Below are 20,523 nucleotides of genomic sequence, written 5' to 3'. Positions count from 1 at the left end.
ACAGGTGTTTGTCTATCATGTTCTTAAAAACCTCCAATAAGGGAGATTCCACAACCACCCTAAATAATTTGTTTCAGTGCTTAACTGCTCTTACAGTTAGAAAGTTTTTCCTAATGTCTAACCTAAATCTCCCTTGCTGCAATTTAAGCCTATTACTACTTGTCCTGCCCTCAGTGGATGAGGAGAACAATTTATCACTTTATAATCTTCTACGTACTTAAAGATAGGTTTCAAAGTAACAGCCGTGTTAGTCTGTATTCGCAAAAAGAAAAGGAGGACTTGTGGCACCTTAGAGACTAACCAATTTATTTGAGCATGAGCTTTCGTGAGCTACAGCTCACTTCATCGGATGCATACCGTGGAAACTGCAGCAGACTTTATATATACACAGAGAATATGAAACAATACCTCCTCCCACCCCACTGTCCTGCTGGTAATAGCTTATCTAAAGTGATCATCAGGTTAGGCCATTTCCAGCACAAATCCAGGTTTTCTCACCCTCCACCCCCCAACACAAATTCACTCTCCTGCTGGTGATAGGCTTAAATAGAGACTGGGAGTGGCTAAGTCATTATGCAAGGTAGCCTATTTCCTCTTGTTTTTTCCTACCCCCCCCCCAGATGTTCTGGTTTAACTTGGATTTAAACTTGGAGAGTGGTCAGTTTGGATGAGCTATTACCAGCAGGAGAGTGAGTTTGTGTGTGTATGGGGGTGGGTTTTTGGAGGGGGGTGAGGCAGTGAGAGAACCTGGATTTGTGCAGGAAATGGCCTAACTTGATTATCATGCACATTGTGTAAAGAGTTGTCACTTTGGATGGGCTATCACCAGCAGGAGAGTGAATTTGTGTGGGGGGGTGGAGTGAATTTGTGTCGGGGGGTGGACTTTAGCAAAGCTTTTGACACGGTCTCCCACAGTATTCTTGTCAGCAAGTTAAAGAAGTATGGGCTGGATGAATGCACTATAAGGTGGGTACAAAGTTGGCTAGATTGTTGGGCTCAACGGGTAGTGATCAATGGCTCCATGTCTAGTTGGCAGCCGGTGTCAAGTGGAGTGCCCCAGGGGTCGGTTCTGGGGCCGGTTTTATTCAATATCTTCATAAATGATCTGGAGGTTGGTGTGGATTGCACTCTCAGCAAATTTGCGGATGATACTAAACTGGGAGGAGTGGTAGATACGCTGGAGGGCAGGGATAGGATACAGAGGGACCTAGACAAATTGGAGGATTGGGCCAAAAGAAATCTGATGAGGGTCAATAAGGATAAGTGCAGGGTCCTGCACTTAGGACGGAAGAATCCAATGCACAGCTACAGACTAGGGACCGAATGGCTAGGCAGCAGTTCTGAGGAAAAGGACCTAGGGGTTACAGTGGATGAGAAGCTGGATATGAGTCAGCAGTGTGCCCTTGTTGCTAAGAAGGCCAATGGCATTTTGGGATGTATAAGTAGGGGCATAGCGAGCAGATCGAGGGACGTGATCGTCCCCCTCTAGTTGACATTGGTGAGGCCTCATCTGCAGTACTGTGTCCAGTTTTGGGCCCCACACTACAAGAAGGATGTGGATAAATTGGAGAGATTCCAACCAAGGGCAACAAAAATGATTAGGGGTCTGGAACACATGAGTTATGAGGAGAGGCTGAGGGAACTGGGATTGTTTAGTCTGCAGAAGAGAAGAATGAGGGGGGATTTGATAGCTGCTTTCAACTACCTGAGAGGTGGTTCCAAAGAGGGTGGTTCTAAACTATTCTTAGTGGTAGAAGAGGACAGGACAAGGAGTAGTGGTCTCAAGTTGCAGTGGGGGAGGTTTAGGTTGGATATTAGGAAAAACTTTTTCACTAGGAGGGTGGTGAAACACTGGAATGCGTTACCTAGGGAGGTGGTAGAATCTCCTTCCTTAGAAGTTTTTAAGGTCAGGCTTGACAAACCCCTGGCTGGGATGATTTAATTGGGGATTGGTCCTGCTTTGAGCAGAGGGTTGGACTGGATGACCTCCTGAGGTCCCTTCCAACCCTGATATTCTATGATTCTATGATTTCTCTATGGTTCTCCAGGTGCTTGTGGATCACCATGGGCATTTCACAGACATTAATGCAGCCTGGTCCGGAAAGGTGCATGACGCATGCATCTTCGGAAACACAGGCCTGTTCAGAAAGCTGCAAGCAGGGACTTTCTTCCCAAACCAGAAGACCACCGTGGGGCATTCAAAATGCCCATTGTGATCCTGGGAGACCCTGCCTACCCTTTAATGCCATGGCTTATGAAGCCATACATGGGGAAGCTTGACAGCAGCAAGGAGCTGTTCAACAACAGGCTGAGCAAGTGCAGAATGACTGTTGAGTGTGCTTTTGGCCATTTAAAGGCTCGCTGGCACTGCCTATATGGGAGGCTGGACCTGGCCGATGACAATATTCCTATGCTTATAGCCGCATGCTATATGCTCCATAATATTTATGAAGGGAAGGGTGAAAGCTTCACTCAGGGCTGGACCACGGAGGCTCAGCGCCTGGAGGCTGAATTTGAACAACAAGAGACCAGGGCTATTAGAGGGGCACAGCGCGGGGCCATAAGGATCAGGTAGATCTTGAGGCAGCAATTTGAAGCTGAAAGCCACTAATTTTTGTTACTATGCTCAGGAGTACAGTGCTTGTAATGTTAGGAGGCGATTGTGATTGGTGCAGATGATGCACTGTGAAGGTTTAAGAAAATTGCCTGTTGCTTTGCAGGGCTCTGTTTGCTTTCAGTTAATGGAATAAAGATTTCTTTCAAACCAAAACAATTATTTTATTAAAAAACAACAACTGGAGGAGAGAGACAGAAAAAAAAACAAACACATCAGCACTGTGGGAGATGGGGGAAGGGAGGGTCCCAGTAGAAGGTGGGGTCCTGGGACAGTTAAAGATTTGTGTATGTCCAGGTATCATATGCAACCTTGTCCTTTGGAGTACGGTACAGCGGGTACTGTACTTCAGCGGGGTAAACTGCAGAGGGACGGGTGTTGAGCGCAGTGGGTACTGGAAGTCCGCACACCTGGACTGTGACTGGGCAGGAGTGGAATGCAGTGGGTACAGAATGGAGCCAGGAGGTTGATAAGAGTGTGTTGGCAGTGTCTGGGGGGCGCATGGGAAAGAGTTTTGCGACAGCAGCTGCAGGGGAACGTGGGCGCGGAGCTGCTCGGTTTGCAGTGCTAGTAGCGTGTCCACTTGGTGCTTCATAACGTTTAAGAGCTGCTCTGTGGCTTTGTTCTGGGGGACCGCCTTTTCCTTTTGGTCCCTCTTCTCGCTGTCCTGCCACTCCTTCAATTCTTGGTTTTAGGCCATGGAGTGCATCATGACATCACGCTTGGAGCAATGCTGAGCTGCTGGACCTCATCAACATTTGGGGAGAGGAGGCTGTCTAGTCCCAGCTGCACTCCTGCCATAGGAATTATGATACCTATGGACAGATTTCACGATGCATGACAGAAAGGGGCCATGACAGAGACACACTGCAGTGCAGGGTCAAAGCGAAGGAGCAACGGAACGTCTACCACAAGGCAAACTGGGGAACGCCTGGTGCGTGGAGGAGGCATTATCACCTAGAAAGATGCGCTGAGACCACTGTATGTGTCACTCAGCAAACAGGAAGGGGACTTTCAAAATTCCCAAGGAATTTAAGGGGTGGGGCTCACAGTTGGTCACTTGAGGACAGGGCAGTAGAGTTCAAACTGATGACCAGAGAGGCAAGAATAGGCATTGTGGGACACCTCCCGGAAGCCAATTGCAGCACTGTAATCAACCAGGGTGTCTACACTGGCACTGTGGCACTGTAGCCTGGGTGCAGAAAGTAGTACGCCTCTTGTCGGGGTGGTTTTTTTACAGCACTGCAAAGCATGAGTGGCTTGGCAGTGTGTACATCTCAGGAGTTACACCACAGAAAGCTGCTTTGCTGTGCAGAAACTTGCCAGTGTAAACCAGGACTAACTTGTCTAAGTAATTCTTAACTTGTTCTACCCTGTTTACGCTGATGTTCACTATGTTAGTTGTAAGATCACTGCTAACATTTTTGGTAAAAACTAAAACAAAAGACGATTTGGCACAGGCCACTACTGCATTTTCTGTTTTTGTCTTCCCATCCTCATTGATTGATGGGCCTACTCTATTCTTTGTCTAGCCCTTGCTTCTAATGTATTTGTATAATATAGTTATAATTAGATGTATTGATGAAGCTTACTGATACAATTAGTGAATGGTTAATGTCATAACGCATATGTACAAACAGACAGTTATAGTAACTTGTTCATCGCTAAACTAATTGCCTCTCTTGAGCATTTGGAACTACTTGAAAGACTATATAACAAAACCATATAGCTTGATCTGTTTACTGTCATAAGCCAGGGCCATTCTATTTTTGTTTAGTTTTCTTTGTTAAACCTAAATTAGATTGTACACTCATTACAGCAGGAATTTGTCTTTTTTATTTGCCTTTTAAGTGGCAAGCACATCTATTGCACTATATAAAATAGAGTAGTAATGGTTACATTAATAATTAATTTGTTTTAAAAATGTATTAATATAATTTATAAAGTGTCAGATTTGTGCATAGCTCTGTAAAAATCACAGAAGATTATGTAACATGCTCCAAAGAGATCATAATCTGAGACTAATCCTGCAAACATTTTCTCACACAAAGTCCTATTCAAGTCAACTGCTTCAATAGGACTACTCACATAAGTAAGGATTTGCAAGACCATGCACTAAAGCAGACTGCCTCATGTGCTATATATACACACACGGAAATTCTTATTACAGTTGCTAGAGCAGAGCTGAAAGAGGCTCCACATGGCTCCTGCTCCAAGATAAATCCTGGGCGCAGGGGAATGCTGGCTAATCAGCACCCCTCCCCCCAGATGGACAACTGATGCCAGAGACTCCTGGGAAAGGAGGGAGAGGAGCTGCCTGATGTCCCTCAGCAAGTCTCTCCCTCCCTCACTGCTGGGACTGTTCTCTTTCACTGCTGGCCCCATCAAGTTCCTCCACCCCTTGAGCAGGTGGCTGGATATTGCAGCTGAATGCATGGGAAAGTAGAAGCACTGAGGCTGCCCTGCTGGAGGAACTGAGGCAACACTGCTGGGGGAATTCAAAGCATAGTGACACTGGGACTCAGGGACTGTGCAGGTCTCACGGGCAGTGCTCTAAATCAATAAGTCAATTGCAAATTAAGATCCAGATAGACCAGTACACACTACTTGCTTTCTGTTATCATGAAAAGCAGCTATAAATATGGTTTAACCAGCTAGTGGAACCTGGCTGCTTTATGTTGTTTTCATGTCCTGATGAATTCACCCTTAAAAGTTAAATTTTAAAAACATGTTTTAAGATTTATACTATATAACATATCTTCAAATCCATTGGAAATATCACATTGTAGCATTCTCTTTAAACAAGAAACCCAGTGTTTGTCTTAATTTTTAAAAAATAAGGAAATTCTCAGAGAAAAAGGATGTTAAAATGGAGTTAGGTTGATAGTATATATCAGTAATTTACAAGTAAAAAAAATATTATAGAGATATTGTAACTACTCCACAATAAAGCATTATAAACTCAGGAAACTCAGACACAGGGTTACACTTGAAAGAAATCTGAATGTGTTGAGATAAGAAATGCACAGGTAAGGCACCCAACACTCTTATGCTGTAGTGCTATGAGGGAGAAAAAAATGAAAAAAAATTCTAATGTCTTTAAAAACCAGTTTAATGTTTATGGTTCCTGATTAAATTGCCTTAATCATTGCTGTTTGGGTATTGCATGGCATCACTATTTTCTGAATATAGGCTTGGGTTACGTATAGGAACTAAAAGTTGCATACTTTTATAAAGTGATACATGTGGACAACAAGCTGAACCCATAAAAGTTCTTTCATGAATAAACTGATATTGATTATTTTAACCATATATGTGTATATATGTGTGAAAAAAAAAATCAAGAAAGTGTCACATGGCAGTATATCCCATACCTACCTTTGACAGTTCCATTCCAGGTCCACACTGTTTGCAGAGGATACAGTTTCCAGCATGGTCCCTGAACTCTTGCTCTCTGCAATCCCCCGTCTCACAAATTACTTCACTCAACTTAAAAAAAAAAAAAAATCAAATAGTTAAAAAAAATTAGCAATAATGCTTTATAGTTAATCTGGATATTTACATCTAGGCCAAATAACTGATTTTAAACACTATACAATCGTATAAAATTAATTAAAATAGAATGTATAATTATATCTACTTTAACCCAACACAAATCTTATTACTTAATACTACTTAAAAATGATATTAAAATAATAATTTCTTATTTTAAATTCACTTTGAGAAAAGGTCTTTTCTGTAAGCAAGATGGCTCGGTTAATGCCAACTCCGTGGAAATATCTTTCTAGAATATTGCCAAAATTTTCAAATATTGGAGTGTAACATTGGGCTCCTAAATTCACATTTAGATGCCTAAATAAGTGGCCTGATTTTCAAAAGTGCTCAGCATACAGCAACTCCCACTGACTTCAATAGGACCTGTGGGTGACTAGTACTTTTGGGGGAAAAAAAAAAAAAAGAGAGTCAGGCGACTTATTCAGATGTCTAAATATGGTTTTATGTCCTAACTTCAGCACTCATTTTTGAAAATTTTGGCCCATATTTTTATACCTCTAATTTGTTCTAAATTGCAAGAGTGGGTTTCATTTATTTAAACCATCTGTATATCTGGATATTGTAATTAGGGAAAAAGAATAGAATCTGTATATTTAAGTATACATTTTTAAAGAGATTTTCAATGGCACCTAGAGTTTAGGACGAACACTAAAAAAAAAATTTTTTTTGAAAATTTGCACTAATATTCACACAATTATTTTCTTGCTTAAAACATTAAATACACATAGAGATGCAATTTCTACCTTCCACGATTTCTAAGTCCAGCTTATGACCAAACTAGAAACTACAGCTCTGATGCTTCAATCTGCACCACAAGCAGAAACACCATTACACAGTTTCAGTAAAATCAGTGGGACCCTACAGAGGTGCAGGGGTCTCCATGAGCAAATCCTACTGCAGCATCAAACTCAGTACATTTACCATTCTGTCTCAAGTGCACACACACTTTTTTGATTAAATGACTAAGGCCCAGTTAATCACTTTCATCAAAAGCACATTCTGGAAGATGATTTTGGTAGTCAGTCTAGTTCCAAGTGGAAGGGCATCCACATCACATTACAGTTGCCATTCAGTTATCTCCCTGTTTGGTAGTTTCAGCAGTAAGGCCAAAGCATGAATCTGCTATGGAGACTGAACTATCTTCATTCCTACAGATTGTCTCTCTGGGTCAGAGTTCAGGCACGCTGAAATGACAGTGGAAGCTTGCATTGCTGCCAATTGTGCTGTTGCTGTTTTCTGCATAAATAGAGTGAGTACTTGACTCCTATGCCTTAAATCTGGCACCTTGCACTGAGCAGTGATCAATGATGTACTCATGCGTAACCCTGAGGATCCTTGCTCCAACTTCAGAAGTCAATAGACTGACATGTTGCACAAGCACTAAACTGATATATGTTTTATTCTGCCCAATCAAACCATCCTTCATGTGGGCATATTCAGAGAGAGGTGGATTTTTGGGGGGCAGAGGGGCAGAAAAGTGGGATGGAAAGATGTGCCACATGCAATTTGAATAGAGTAATTTTTAAACTGGAAGAGCCTATAACGAATAGTCATTGACTTAAACTGATATGCTCAAAATACTGCATTCTGTATATTAATAGTTGTATTAAAATATATAAATTACTCCACCTCACTAGTTTATGCAATTATTTTCCAACATTCATGATGAAGAAAAGGAAGTTCTCATTATTTACTTACCAAATACACTAATAATAGTATAAGCATCTTCACTATTTTATCTTGTCTTTGTAATCCTTCAATGCCCATTTCTTAGGGTTAAACCTCTCTCTCTTATGAAGAACTAAATCAAAAGAAAAAAGGAAAGTATTTAAAATCCCCAAGTTGGACAATGAGTTTACTTTAGATGTACTATTTATGTAAAATTCAGCATTATAGTATACTTTAGTGTGCTGAAATAGATATTTGTCAACATTGCTCAAATGTTTCAGCTAAATAATTCCTAAAAGCCAAAATAATAAATACCTAATTTACAAATTGTGGTTTGTTTGTTTGTTTTTAGAATGAGTGGCTATATAGACAAAAGGCAATATATCATTTCAATTTCTATGCAGTTTTTTCCATTCACTTCAATAAATACTCAGAACAGGCACAGAACAATATGATATTGCTGTTCAACTGCAACTGGAGAACATCAAGACTCACTGACAGAACTGTTTTCCAATGTATGAAGCTGACTTAAAGTGTGCTGCATACCTGGAAGATGCCAAGTAAATATAGGAAAATAGACATATAAACCAGTCTATTGCTTGGTGGGGCTGATCCAAAATCCACTGAAGTTAATGCGATTCGTTCAGTTAAATTAGGTTAAATATCCTAATAATAAATTAAATTAGGTTAATATCCTAATAATAAATTAGGTTAAATATCCTAATAATAAATTAGGTTAAATTAGGTTAAATATCCTGTAAACCTAATTTAAATTAGGTTTACAGGATATTGCTTGTAGATTTTTAGAATCTAAGAAGCATATAGAGGCACACACTGTATTAAATTGACACATTTTTGTTGGCTCAAGTGTAGAAATGTTTTTCTTATTGCAACTGTGAAATATTTTCTATTGACAAAAAATCTACCAGCTTTACAACTCTGTTGCCAAACCCAACATCTTCAAACATCGGGAGTTCCAAAATGTTACAACTCAGAATCAAGTTCCAAAAATCAAGTGTTTTTGAACTGACATCTAACTATCAGACTTTCACAACTCATCTACATGTTTTGCTGTACCAGATGTTGACTGTTCAGTTTATAAATAATGCTACCAATCTCCCAGTTTTTCTCAGCTTTAAAAATGATAAATTATCAAAAGGATATCTGGGTTTAAGCTCTAAATAAATATCACAACTTGCAAAGGAAACTTGTGAACATCTGATTCTTAAACTTCAGGGACACTCAGTCAGGCTTAATAGGTGTAAAAGGTATTCAGATCCTTTCAGCAGAGATGTATGACTGTGGTTTTAGATCATGCAATTATTTAAGTTACTGTCCCAGTTCCTCTAAAACAAAATCCCAGGAGAGATATCAGCTATTATATGTAAGAAGAATGATCAGTGTACAACACAAGACTTCTGTACCAAGAGTAGAGAGTAAAAAAAATTCATTTCTCTTGCTGAAATGTAGATAAAAATAATCCGAGTGGTTGAGGTACATGAATAACTGACTCACCTGAAAGCAAGTCTTGAAAGCGACATAACTGTGCCAGCTACACGTTTCTGTCTCAAACTTGAAAGTGCTGCTTAAAAAGTAGACATTGCAGCATTTAATAATAGGTTGCCATTAGGCAATTTTGTTCTCTCTTGGTATCAAGTTGGCATTACGTTGATGTCAGCTGGACACTAGCCAATTATTCTATGTATTCAAAGTAACAAGTAGCTAATGGATGTTCCTCCAAGTCTTGAGTGAGTGCCCTCAAATATTAGTTCAACAGATTTAGAGATTTTCCCTATCTCCCATAAACACCACTACTACTTAGAAATCTACCTCATTGGATTTTTTATTTATGAAAATAAGGACATTCGAAAATGATGGCGCATGTTACTGATGTCAAAAAGTAATTCCATGTACAAATGCACAGTGATATATTAACCCAAACTATATTAGGAAATGTGAACAAAGGTCATACATTGCACTCGATTTGTAAAAGAACTCCCACATATAGTAAATATTAATGAACACAGTTTTATGGCCATATATAGCCCATTATATATGCACGTGCCTCCTCATATGTGGTGAGTGTGAGATCATAAAATAAATTAAAGAGCCATGTAATAAATTTAACATGCACATTAGACTGTCTCACCTGCCCTCTGTTCAATAATCCCTTGTCTTTCAGAATCTATTTTAACATTCAGCTCTTAATCTTTCACAGAAATATCTCTTTCCTTCTCCTCCTAAATGTAGAATTTTACCAGCAAAGAAACACCAACCTGCGACTCAGGATTGGCGAGATTAAGTTCTGACCCAGAACAGGTTTTCAATAAGTGTCATGATTTTTAAACTGCTACCCCCTGGCTTGGGATGCCTGGTAAAGGGGATTTTAGATCATAGGAATGGGAAGAGTCCAAACTTCCCAGTGGGCTCATCATTCACAGATTTGCCAAATGTCACACACTTCACTTGACACTCATACATACAAGCTATTCCTCATGCATTCCCATGGCCCAGAGTGAATGCATACATTCTGCTGCTGGGCTTTGGGCAAGAAGTTTGGGCTGCAGTTTATCCTGCCTGCCGCCACAGACCACTATGACACCTGCTCAGCAGGCAGCTTTTCTGTCTCCACTTCTGACTACTCTCTATGCCAGTTCTTGCCACAGAGTGTGAAGGAGGTGGCATTAGTAGAATCAGCACCTTACAGGCAGGAAAGGTGAGCAAGGGGAAGGGGGTCAGGATCAAAGGGAAAAGCAGGGCCTGTTGTGGGGACAAGGGCTAATGGACAAAAGATAGGGACACAAACTAGCAGGAAGGAAGGGACTAATGGAGCTTGCACCACTGTATAACCCCTCCCCCTCTTTGTTTCCTCCCACACAGCAACATCACTTCCCCCCAGACTCCCCTGGTTACCTCTAGCTCCTCACAAGCCTTCCCTCACTTATTATGGAGTGATACTCCTGGAGGAGTTCTGCATCAGTGTGTGTGTGCAGAATTCATGTCCCTGCAGATTTCTTTGCTTCCTTACAGAAAAATGACTTTTGATGGGGAAGCAAAGGGAAGACACAAGAGCAGTAGCGGTAAAGAAGTGGCAGCACAAGCAGGTTGGTTCAGGCACCCGGAGCAGCCAGTAGAAATGTAAAACACCACTGGTGCGGGAGGATGGACAGCTGTGCATGTGAGAGAGAGACTGTCTCATTCGCTATTGCAGCACACTCATCATGGAGGGGTCAGGCTTTGGGGTGTTTCTGAGGAGGCAGGAGAGGGACAAGCTTTATCCCCTCAGGCAGACCAGAACGTATATTCCTGGGGGAATTCTGAAACGCTGCGCAATTCAGAATCTTACAGAAATTAATGTTGTGCATGCAGAATTTCCTTTCCCCCACAGTAACGGGCTGCAGTGGTGCTAGCTGCCACTAGGGGCCACTGGACCCAGCAGAGCCCAGCTCGCACATAGAAGACACTGCTTGGGTGAGAGAGAGGGAGCTAGAGGGTTCCTGGCAGTTCCCAGTATGCCCTGAGGGAAGGAGAGGGCAGCGCAGGAAACTCCATGCAAGCCTGGTACTGAGCATCAGGCTGTTTCTCCCTCTGGATCCCTGAGCTCTGGGAGGGGGGGCGGGTGTCTGGGCTGGGTCATGGCTGGGCTCTGTGGGGGAGGGGGTGTGGGTATCTGAGCCGGGGGGCCCCAGAGCTGAGTCTGGAGGTAAGGGGGGTTTGGGTGTATTGGCTGGGCGGGAGCCGTGACAGGTATTTTGAAATAAATTACCAAAATAACTGAAACTGGTGTGGTTATGTAGTGTTATTTTGACAAATAAAAATTGAAGATTTTTGCAGAATTTTTAATTTGTTGGTGCAGAATTTTTAATTTTTTTTGGTGCAGAATGCCTCCAGGAGTAAAGTGTGCATGGAATAAGGTTCTGCCTGGTTGCACCTACCCTCTTTACTCCAGGGAAGCCTGTGTGGGAAATTTGGCGCCTATCAGATATCATTCACCACCACTAAATCAATGTTAGAATCACATATATTGCATAAAATGTCACAAATGGAGCTACACAAAACTTGGCAGCAATGCATTCACTTCTGCCTCTGTACAGGCCTGGGATACCAGACCGTAAAATTGTAATGTCATTGACATTGTAATGTCTACAAAAGCTAATTTAGGCCATTTTTAGAGGTTTTTCACATGAATTGTGAGGCATTTTCTCCCTCTGAGCACTGTATTCTTGGAATCACAGTTAACAAAGGCAAAGGTAAAAAAGTGTAATATTTTTTAAAACTTTCTAAAAGTTAAAATCCTTTTAAAACAGGATTTATCTATCATGTCATATTTGCAGAATACACCGTGGTTAGGTGTGGCATAAAGGTTTTATCAGCATGAGTTGGGTCAGAACTGTACCATTCATCCTTGGCTTTGCTACTTGTGAGCGATGAGGCCAATCCAAATACATGCTGCTCAAACTACAGTATTATACTAGTTCATCATCAACCAGGACTAACACAAATTATTCTTTTAAGGAAATCCTTCAGTGAGAAAAGCACAAAATGGTGAAGTGTTGTCTATAACTACATCAAGAGAGAGATCTTACAGGGCCAGATTTTTACTCAGAGAAGCAGTCCCAATTCCACTGAAGTATATTGGACTACTTATGTGAGTAATTATTACTCATGTGTTTTGGGATCAGGCCTGTAGCTGTAATATTGCTGCATGTTTAACTTATCTTACTCTTCAATTTCTACAAGAAATTACTTTGCTGAGTAAAATCTCATAAGAACATAAGTACAAAAGAATGGCCATACTAGTATCAGACCAAAGGTCCATCCAGCCCAGTATCCTGTCTACTGACAGTGGCCAATGCCAGGTGCCCCAGAGGGAGTGAACCTAACAGGTAATGATCTAGTGATCTCTCTCCTGCCATCCATCTCCACTCTCTGACAAACACAGGCTACGGACACCATTCCTTACCCATCCTGGCTAATAGCCATTAATGAACTTAACCTCCATTAATTTATCCAGTTCTCTTTTAAACCCTGTTATAGTCCTTCACAACCTCCTCAGGCAAGGAGTTCCACAGGTTGACTGTGCGCTGAGTGAAGAAGAACTTCTTTTTATTTGTTTTAAACCTGCTACCCATTAATTTCATTTGGTGACCCCTAGTTCTTTATATTATGGGAACAAGTAAATAACTTTTCCTTATTCACTTTCTCCACACCACTCATGATTTTATATACTTCTATCATATCCCCCTTTAGTCTCCTGTTTTCCAAGCTGAAAAGTACTAGCCTCTTTAATCTCTCCTCATATGGGACCCGTTCCAAACCCCTAATCATTTTAGTTGCCCTTTTCTGAACCTTTTCTAATGCCAGTATATCTTTTTTGAGATGAGGGGACTACATCTGTACACAGTATTCAAGATGTGGGCGTACCATGGATTTATATAAGGGCAATAAGATATACTCCGTCTTATTCTCTATCCCTTTTTTAATGATTCCTAACATTCCGTTTGCTTTTTTGACTGCCGCTGCACACTGAGTGAATGTCTTTAGAGAACTATCCACGATGACTCCAAGATCTTTCTCCTGATTAGCTGTAGCTAAATTAGCCCCCATCATATTGTATGTATAGTTGGGGTTATTTTTTCCAATGTGCATTACTTTACATTTATCCACATTAAATTTCATTTGCCATTTTGTTGCCCAATCACTTAGTTTTGTGAGATCTTTTTGAAGTTCTTCACAGTCCGCTTACTCTTAACTATCTTGAGCAGTTTAGTATCGTCTGCAAACTTTGCCACCTCACTGTTTACCGCTTTCTCCAGATCATTTATGAATAGGTTGAATAGGATTGGTCCTAGGACCGACCCTTGGGGAACACCACTAGTTACCCCTCTCCATTCTGAAAATTTACCATTTATTCCAACCCTTTGTTCCCTGTCGTTTAACCAGTTCTCAGTCCATGAAAGGATCTTCCCTCTTATCCCATGACAACTTAATTTACGTAAGAGCCTTTGCTGAGGGACCTTGTCACAGGCTTTCTGGAAATCTAAGTATACTATATCCACTGGATCCCCCTTGTCCACATGTTTGTTGACCCCCTCCAAGGACTCTAATAGATTAGTAAGACATGATCTCCCGTTACAGAAACCATGTTGACTTTTGCCCAACAATTTATGTTCTTCTGTGTGTCTGACAATTTTATTCTTTACTCGTGTTTCAACTAATTTGCCCGATACTGATGTTAGACTTACCAGTCTGCAATTGCCAGGATCACCTCTAGAGCCCTTCTTAAATATTGGCATTACAGTAGCTATCTTCCAGTCATTGAGTACAGCAGCTGATTTAAAGGACAGGTTAGGAACTATAGTTAATAGTTCCGCAATTTCACATTTGAGTTCCTTCAGAACTCTTGGGTGAATGCCATCTGGTCCTGGTGACTTGTTACTGTTAAGTTTCTCAATTAATTCCAAAACCTTCTCTAGTGACACTTCAATCTGTGACAATTCCTCAGATTTGTCACCTACAAAAGATGGCTCAGGTTTGGGAACCTCCTTAACATCCTCAGCCGTATAGACTGAAGCAAAGAATTCATTTAGTTTCTCTGCGATGACTTTATCGTCTTTCAGTGCTCCTTTTATATCTCGATCGTCCAGGTGCCCCACTGGTTGTTTAGCAGGCTTCCTGCTTCTGATATACTTAAAAAACATTTTGTTATTACCTTTTGAGTTTTTGGCTAGCTGTTCTTCAAACTCCTTTTTGGCTTTTCTTATTACATTTTTACATTTAATTTGGCCGTGTTTATGCTCCTTTCTATTTACCTCACTAGGATTTGACTTCCACTTTTTAAAAGATGCCTTTTTATCTCTCAGTGCTTCTTTTACACAGTTGTTAAGCCACGGTGGCTCTTTTTTAGTTCTTTTACTGTGTTTTTTAATTTGGGGTAGACATTTAAGTTGAGCCTTTATTATGGTGTCTTTGAAAAGTGTCCATGCAGCTTGCAGGGATTTCACTCTAGTCACTGTACCTTTTAATTTGTTTAACTAACCTCCTCATTTTTGCATAGTTCCCCTTTCTAAAAGTAAGTGCCACAGTGTTGGGCTGTTGAGGTGTTCTTCCCACCACAGGAATGTTAAATGTTATTATATTATAGTCACTATTTCCAAGAGGTCCTGTTATAGTTACCTCTTGGACCAGATCCTGAGCTCCACTCAGGACTAGATTGAGAGTTGCCTCTCCCCTTGTGGGTTCCTGTATCAGCTGCTCCAAGAAGCAGTCATTTAAAGTATCGAGAAATTTTGTCTCTGCATTTCGTCCTGAGGTGACATGTACCCAGTCAATAGGGGGATAATTGAAATTCCTCACTATTATTAAGTTTTTTATTTTGATAGCCTCTTTAATCTCCCTTTGCATTTCATAGTCACTATCACTGTCCTGGTCAGGTGGTCGATAATAGATCCCTACTGTTATATTCTTATTAGAGCATGGAATTACTATCCATAGAGATTCTATGGAACATGTTGATTCATTTAAGATTTTTATTTCATTTGGTTCTACATTTTCTTTCACATATAGTGCTGCTCCACCCCCTGCATGCTCTCATATTAGAACTTCAATTGTAGGTACCCATGAATGCATTTCAGTACAATAAAAAATGGAAATGTCTATATGATGCTCTTGCATTCCACTTATATTACTATACACTGCTGGCTCTTTTAATCAACATTGCTTCAGAAGTGTCCTGCTCTATTAAGCACTCAATATTTAACTTTATGATTATTGTACCTATTTAAAAAATTACAAGAGCTGCTTTTATGTATTATTGGACTTTCAAAAGATCCTACTGTGTTACTTTTAACCAGGTCATTTTTGAGAGGTTTGGGATAGGCATTGAACTGGGTTAGTATGATCAGCCTTCTCCTATATTGGGACTCAAACTGGAAAATATAGAATAAAGGGAATCAGTCATACTTAAAAAGCTGATGTAAGATAAGAAGGCGGGAGTGAAATCAGTAAAATTAAATCATTATCTCCTTAGTCAACAATCCAAACAGCTAACATTCTTAAAGTAGTACAGTAAATCATTTACTAATAGAGTACAACTCTCTGAAATAAAATATGATAAATAATCATACAAAAACAAACTTACTCCCACTTCTATAAACCTTGTTTATACAAAGAAAAGCTTCCTGTTTATATATAGGAAGTTGTCTTAAAATGTGATAAAAGTGAAACTGTACTTGAGTAAGATTACCTAGTAATTACCCAGCCTGTTCATAGATCTGAATAAATGTCTTGTTTTGTTCATATTTAATACAACTGAACCCTATTGTTAATGCAATAAAACCATTCATGTCAAAGATTTACTGTACAGTAAATGTAGAAATGTTAAACAAGTATCAACTGTCAGGACTGTTCATTCATTTTGACTGAGTTAAAGCTTTATCTCCAAGGACAGATTAGATAAATTTTATGATGTCTGTCTCTTTAAATAACCAAAGGGTTTTCAAAAGGGCACAATTGTGAATTTTTAACTTGCAACCCCCTCCCAGCCTAAAGAGACGGTGCCAGTTTCTGTCCCATTATCCCTTGCCCCAAAATTATTTCAAGTAAATAGTAATGTATTAAAGTTTTACAAATAAAACATCATCATAAAAAGTAAGACACGTCTTTCAGAAACATTTTGCTTTCAGTACCTCACTCAGGCTGACCAAAACCCCTTTGTCTGCTTTGGAGAAGTTAGCTCTTCGCTGCTGAGATCTGCAGGGCTGAGCTCATAGATAGCTACCACACATTATCTATCATGAGCCTTTATTTTGCTTGGCATCTTTCACATAAATTCTGAAGTGCTTTTGGATACGAGCTAGGAGGGGGCAGAGCCGGATACATTATGGAACAGATCAAATGAAGTGAAATAAACCAAAAGAGCATGTTTCATGAGGAAGGCTGTTTCCATCACTTCCCGTACTGCCTCCCCTTGAAATGCAAGGGCTGCTGTTGGTGCCGCAGCGCAGGCAGGTTCATGGCAGCAGCATGATGAGGGGAGCAGGGAGGGTGAAGGCATCGGGACACGCCAGGGGCGCTTGGGACTGCTCCTAGCAGCCACTGACCCCCGGCGGGCAAGGCCACTCTCGGGGGAGCTGGAGAGTCTCTGCTCGCAGCCCTTTGCCCCCCGCTACAACCTACTACTCCCACCCAGCCCCAGTCCTGCCTCAGGCCTCCTGCCTCACCTCCTACCAGCCCCCGGCCCCTACTCCCACCCAACTCAGCCCCCATCACCCACCCAACTCAGCCCCCGCCGCCGCTGCTCCCACCTGCCCCAGCCGCCGCCGCCTCCTCCTCCTCTTCCCACCCGTCGCGCTCGCCCCGGAGGTGGGGGGTGCCTACCCGCGAGGGTCGCGCTCACACACCTGCCGCCGCGATGGTCCCCCACGGAGTCAGCTCGGCCGCCTCGGCCGCCTCTGCCCAGCGCTCTCTCCGCTCTCCCGTAGCCTAGGCAACAGCCCGCCGCTTCCCCTCCTCCCCCTCGCTGGCTGGACTCGAGTAAGCTCAGGTGACCCAGGGCAGCCAATCGGCCCCCAGGGCGCCACGTGACGTCTCAGGACCCTGCTCCTGAGTGGTACCGGCGCTGCCGAGGTAGGAGGGAGAAGCTGCGAGGGCCATGCCGGGGCGGCGGCGGTTGGGCAGGCTCCGGCGGGTTTCTCTTGGGTCGGTTCCCGCACGCGCGTTTCAGCCAAGAACGCTCCACAGCGCCGGGGGGCGAGCGTCGGTAGCGCGTGAGCCTTGGGCTCTTGGCGCGGCGCCTCGTTTTGGTATGGAGGCGCCTCAGGGGGCGAGCCCGGCACTCCCGGCTGCGCGCGGGTCGGGGCCGTGGGCGATGCTGGGGCCCTCTCGTGTCGGGGGACGGGCTTGGGTGCCAGTCAGGCTCGGCCGTTCTCTGCCTGCCAAGTGTCCCGACGGCCTCCGCCTGCCCTAGGAGTCCCGAAAAGCCCGGGCCGCTGGGCTTTAGCAACCCAGGGGCGGGCTGGACGGCCGTTGGGTTGGAGGCCGGGCTGGCTGTGGGGACCCGTCGGCAGGGGACAGTCACTGTGCTAGGTGAAGCGGACCAGGGACTCTCCGGCGCATTGAGCGAGGCGCGTCTGCTCAAACCACTCGGGACTCGGGTAGCAAAACGATCCGAGGTTTCCCTGCTCGAGAGCCTGGCCAGTTTTCTGAGATCCCTAGGCGTGGAGCCCAATCTTTATCTCCCGAGAGCCCAGTAATGAGGCTGGATGACTTACTGGTGTATTTTCACTCAACTCCAGGTTTCCCACGTGGCTGCATCACATGCTGGTACCTGTTGATTTAGCATCAACTGATTGAGCTTTGGGGCCTGCAGCTGCATTGATCTAACTTAGTATAAATCCCCCAGGCACTGTGTCTGTATTAAAATACTGATTGCTTCAGGAGAGCAGGGGGCCAGGGAAAGAGGTTTCCACCTCCATAGTTCTTCCTCCACACAGTGCCACCTCGTTTTCCTTCTTCCCATGTTTTAATTTTTTCTCTCTCCTTTTTATTTTTTCCATATCCTGAAATAATAACTGATTGAATTCTGTAGGATTTTAAATGATCACTTCAGTGGAAAAACATTAAAATACATTGCTAAATGGAATCCAGCCCCTGATGTACAATATTTCATTTACAGGTCAACTGAAAGGGCCTGATTCTCCTTTCACTTACCCTAGTGTAAATCCATAACTATTGAAGTCAATGGCATTTCACCTAAGGTGAAACAAGCTGAGATCCAGGCTGAGATGAGATCCAGCCCAAAGACTTTTTCTGCCTATATTTGATTTCAAGGTTCTTAGTTTCTAATGAACCAGTTGATGAAATTACTAAAACTTTGCAGAGGGTGAATACAAATTCATTGGAAATGGATTCGGAACTTATGATTCAAAAAATGCAATGAGTAATAGGAATTTTAGATAGCTAATTGCCATCTTTCAGTAATAAATAATTTTTCAAGTCCTCCAGAACAGATACCTACCTCTTATTTATGGATGCAGTGTACTTGTAGCCGTGTTGGCCCCAGGATATTAGCGAGACAAGGTGGGTGAGGTAATATCTTTTATTGGACCAACTTCTGTTGGTGAGAGAGACAAGCTTTTGAGTTCCTTTCCCAGACCTGAAGAAGAACTCTGTGCTTGAAAGCTTGTCTCTCTCAGCAACAGAAGTTGGTCCAATAAAAGATATTACCTCACCCACCTTAGCTTTTATTTAGCAGTTTTCATCCATAGAACTCAAACTTTACAGTTTTTATAATGGTATAAAAACAGAGTTCTCTTTCACTAGTCATGCAACTGACTATGATAAAAAGAGAATGTAACATATTCAGTTGGGTCATAAGAGGCAAATGGTTCCAACAAGAATAAGTAGTTTATACATTTTAAAAATGTACTTGAGCAATTTTATTAATACTTTGTTTTAGCACCCTTGACAAAGGGAACAGTGTAGGACACTGGAATTTTTATAAAGAGTGACATACTATTTAGTACAACCATGGTACATCTGTTGTGAGTGACAGCTGTTGTGGAGCACTGAGAATTCTACATCCTTCTGCTATTTACAGACAGCTGTTAAAAGTATGTTATCTATTTTGTGTTGACACCTGTAAATCCAGTAAATATTTGTTTCTCTCTGTGGAGTTACTCCTAACCATCTGAGATTCAGATATTTATTTCAAAGTAATATAGTTTTAGATATCATTGATTTTTCCTATGAACATAAAATGAATGAGTCAATTCCATGCAAATAGTGAATTTTGAAAATTGGAAACATTATTTTAAATGAGGTGATGTTTGATCTCTATTTAAAAAAATGCTAGTTCCTTTTTAGGCCTTGGCAAAAATTGTAAAAGCAGATTCGTGCTGTAGGGAAGGCACAAGAGAAACAGGTGGGAAGTAATTTAGGTTGACCCTTTTGATAGGGCAAAGTTGCATGACATATCTGTTGTGAAAGCAAGAATTGTGCAGCAATAGGAAATTGGTATTTGTATATCTCAAAGATTAATATAGATCTTCACTTGTTATGACAGCTGTTGGAAACTGATGTCAGCATAGCCTTATAGTGTCTTTTGATATTCTTAACTATTACAAATCTTAAAATGTTTAAGATATCTAAAACAATCTGTGGAAATGGATCAGTAATGTTAACCAAGAACTGCTGAAGCCTGTTTAATAAGTAATATTTACAAGAGTCGTCCTCCTAGCCAGATTTGCTTAAAAAAAGCAATGTGAACTCTTTGTTTGCGCAGATTAAATCTGAGGATTAATCCATGTTTATACTGTGCTTTGTAAATGTAAAGCCCTAAAAATGCCAAGTATTATTATTGTTTAAATCTTTAAAAGCCGGATCCATGAAAGGCTAAACTATTATAGCATTGCTTTTAAAGTAACAAAATGCCTAAGTTTTTTTTCTTGTACTTTGGTATATCCCACTGCACTCTCACTTTTTAGTGCTCATTTTGCTGTATGCAAGTACTCCTTTTCCAGTTTAAATGGCTTGAAATGTATCTATGTTCAACAATTGGGCAAGATAACTTAAAATTGCTGGCATCTCTTGGCAATGTTAGGGCCCGAATACTTCAGTGGTTACTTATGTTGAGTAAGTATTATTCACATAAACAGTCCTGTTGACTTCAGTAAGTTACTCACTTA

General features: G+C 41.6%; 1 protein-coding gene across 1 annotated transcript in view; it reads right to left on the bottom strand.

The window, feature by feature from the left end:
* The window catches only part of TNFRSF19 (TNF receptor superfamily member 19), a 105,697-nt gene extending 97,761 nt beyond the window's left edge, over window positions 1–7,936 (bottom strand). The window contains exons 1-2 of the mRNA XM_077806120.1: window positions 7,868–7,936; window positions 5,993–6,103 (exon numbers count right to left, since the gene is read on the bottom strand). Coding sequence (XP_077662246.1) covers window positions 5,993–6,103; window positions 7,868–7,936 — 180 coding nt within the window. The remainder of the gene's footprint in view (window positions 1–5,992; window positions 6,104–7,867) is intronic.
* Between the last annotated feature and the right edge of the window lie 12,587 nt (window positions 7,937–20,523).

Source organism: Eretmochelys imbricata, chromosome 1 (assembly GCF_965152235.1).
Source record: "Eretmochelys imbricata isolate rEreImb1 chromosome 1, rEreImb1.hap1, whole genome shotgun sequence".
NCBI classification, from domain to species: domain Eukaryota; kingdom Metazoa; phylum Chordata; order Testudines; family Cheloniidae; genus Eretmochelys; species Eretmochelys imbricata.
The sequence above is the reverse complement of the archived record's forward strand: the minus strand, read 5'-3'. Positions and strand labels throughout refer to the sequence as shown.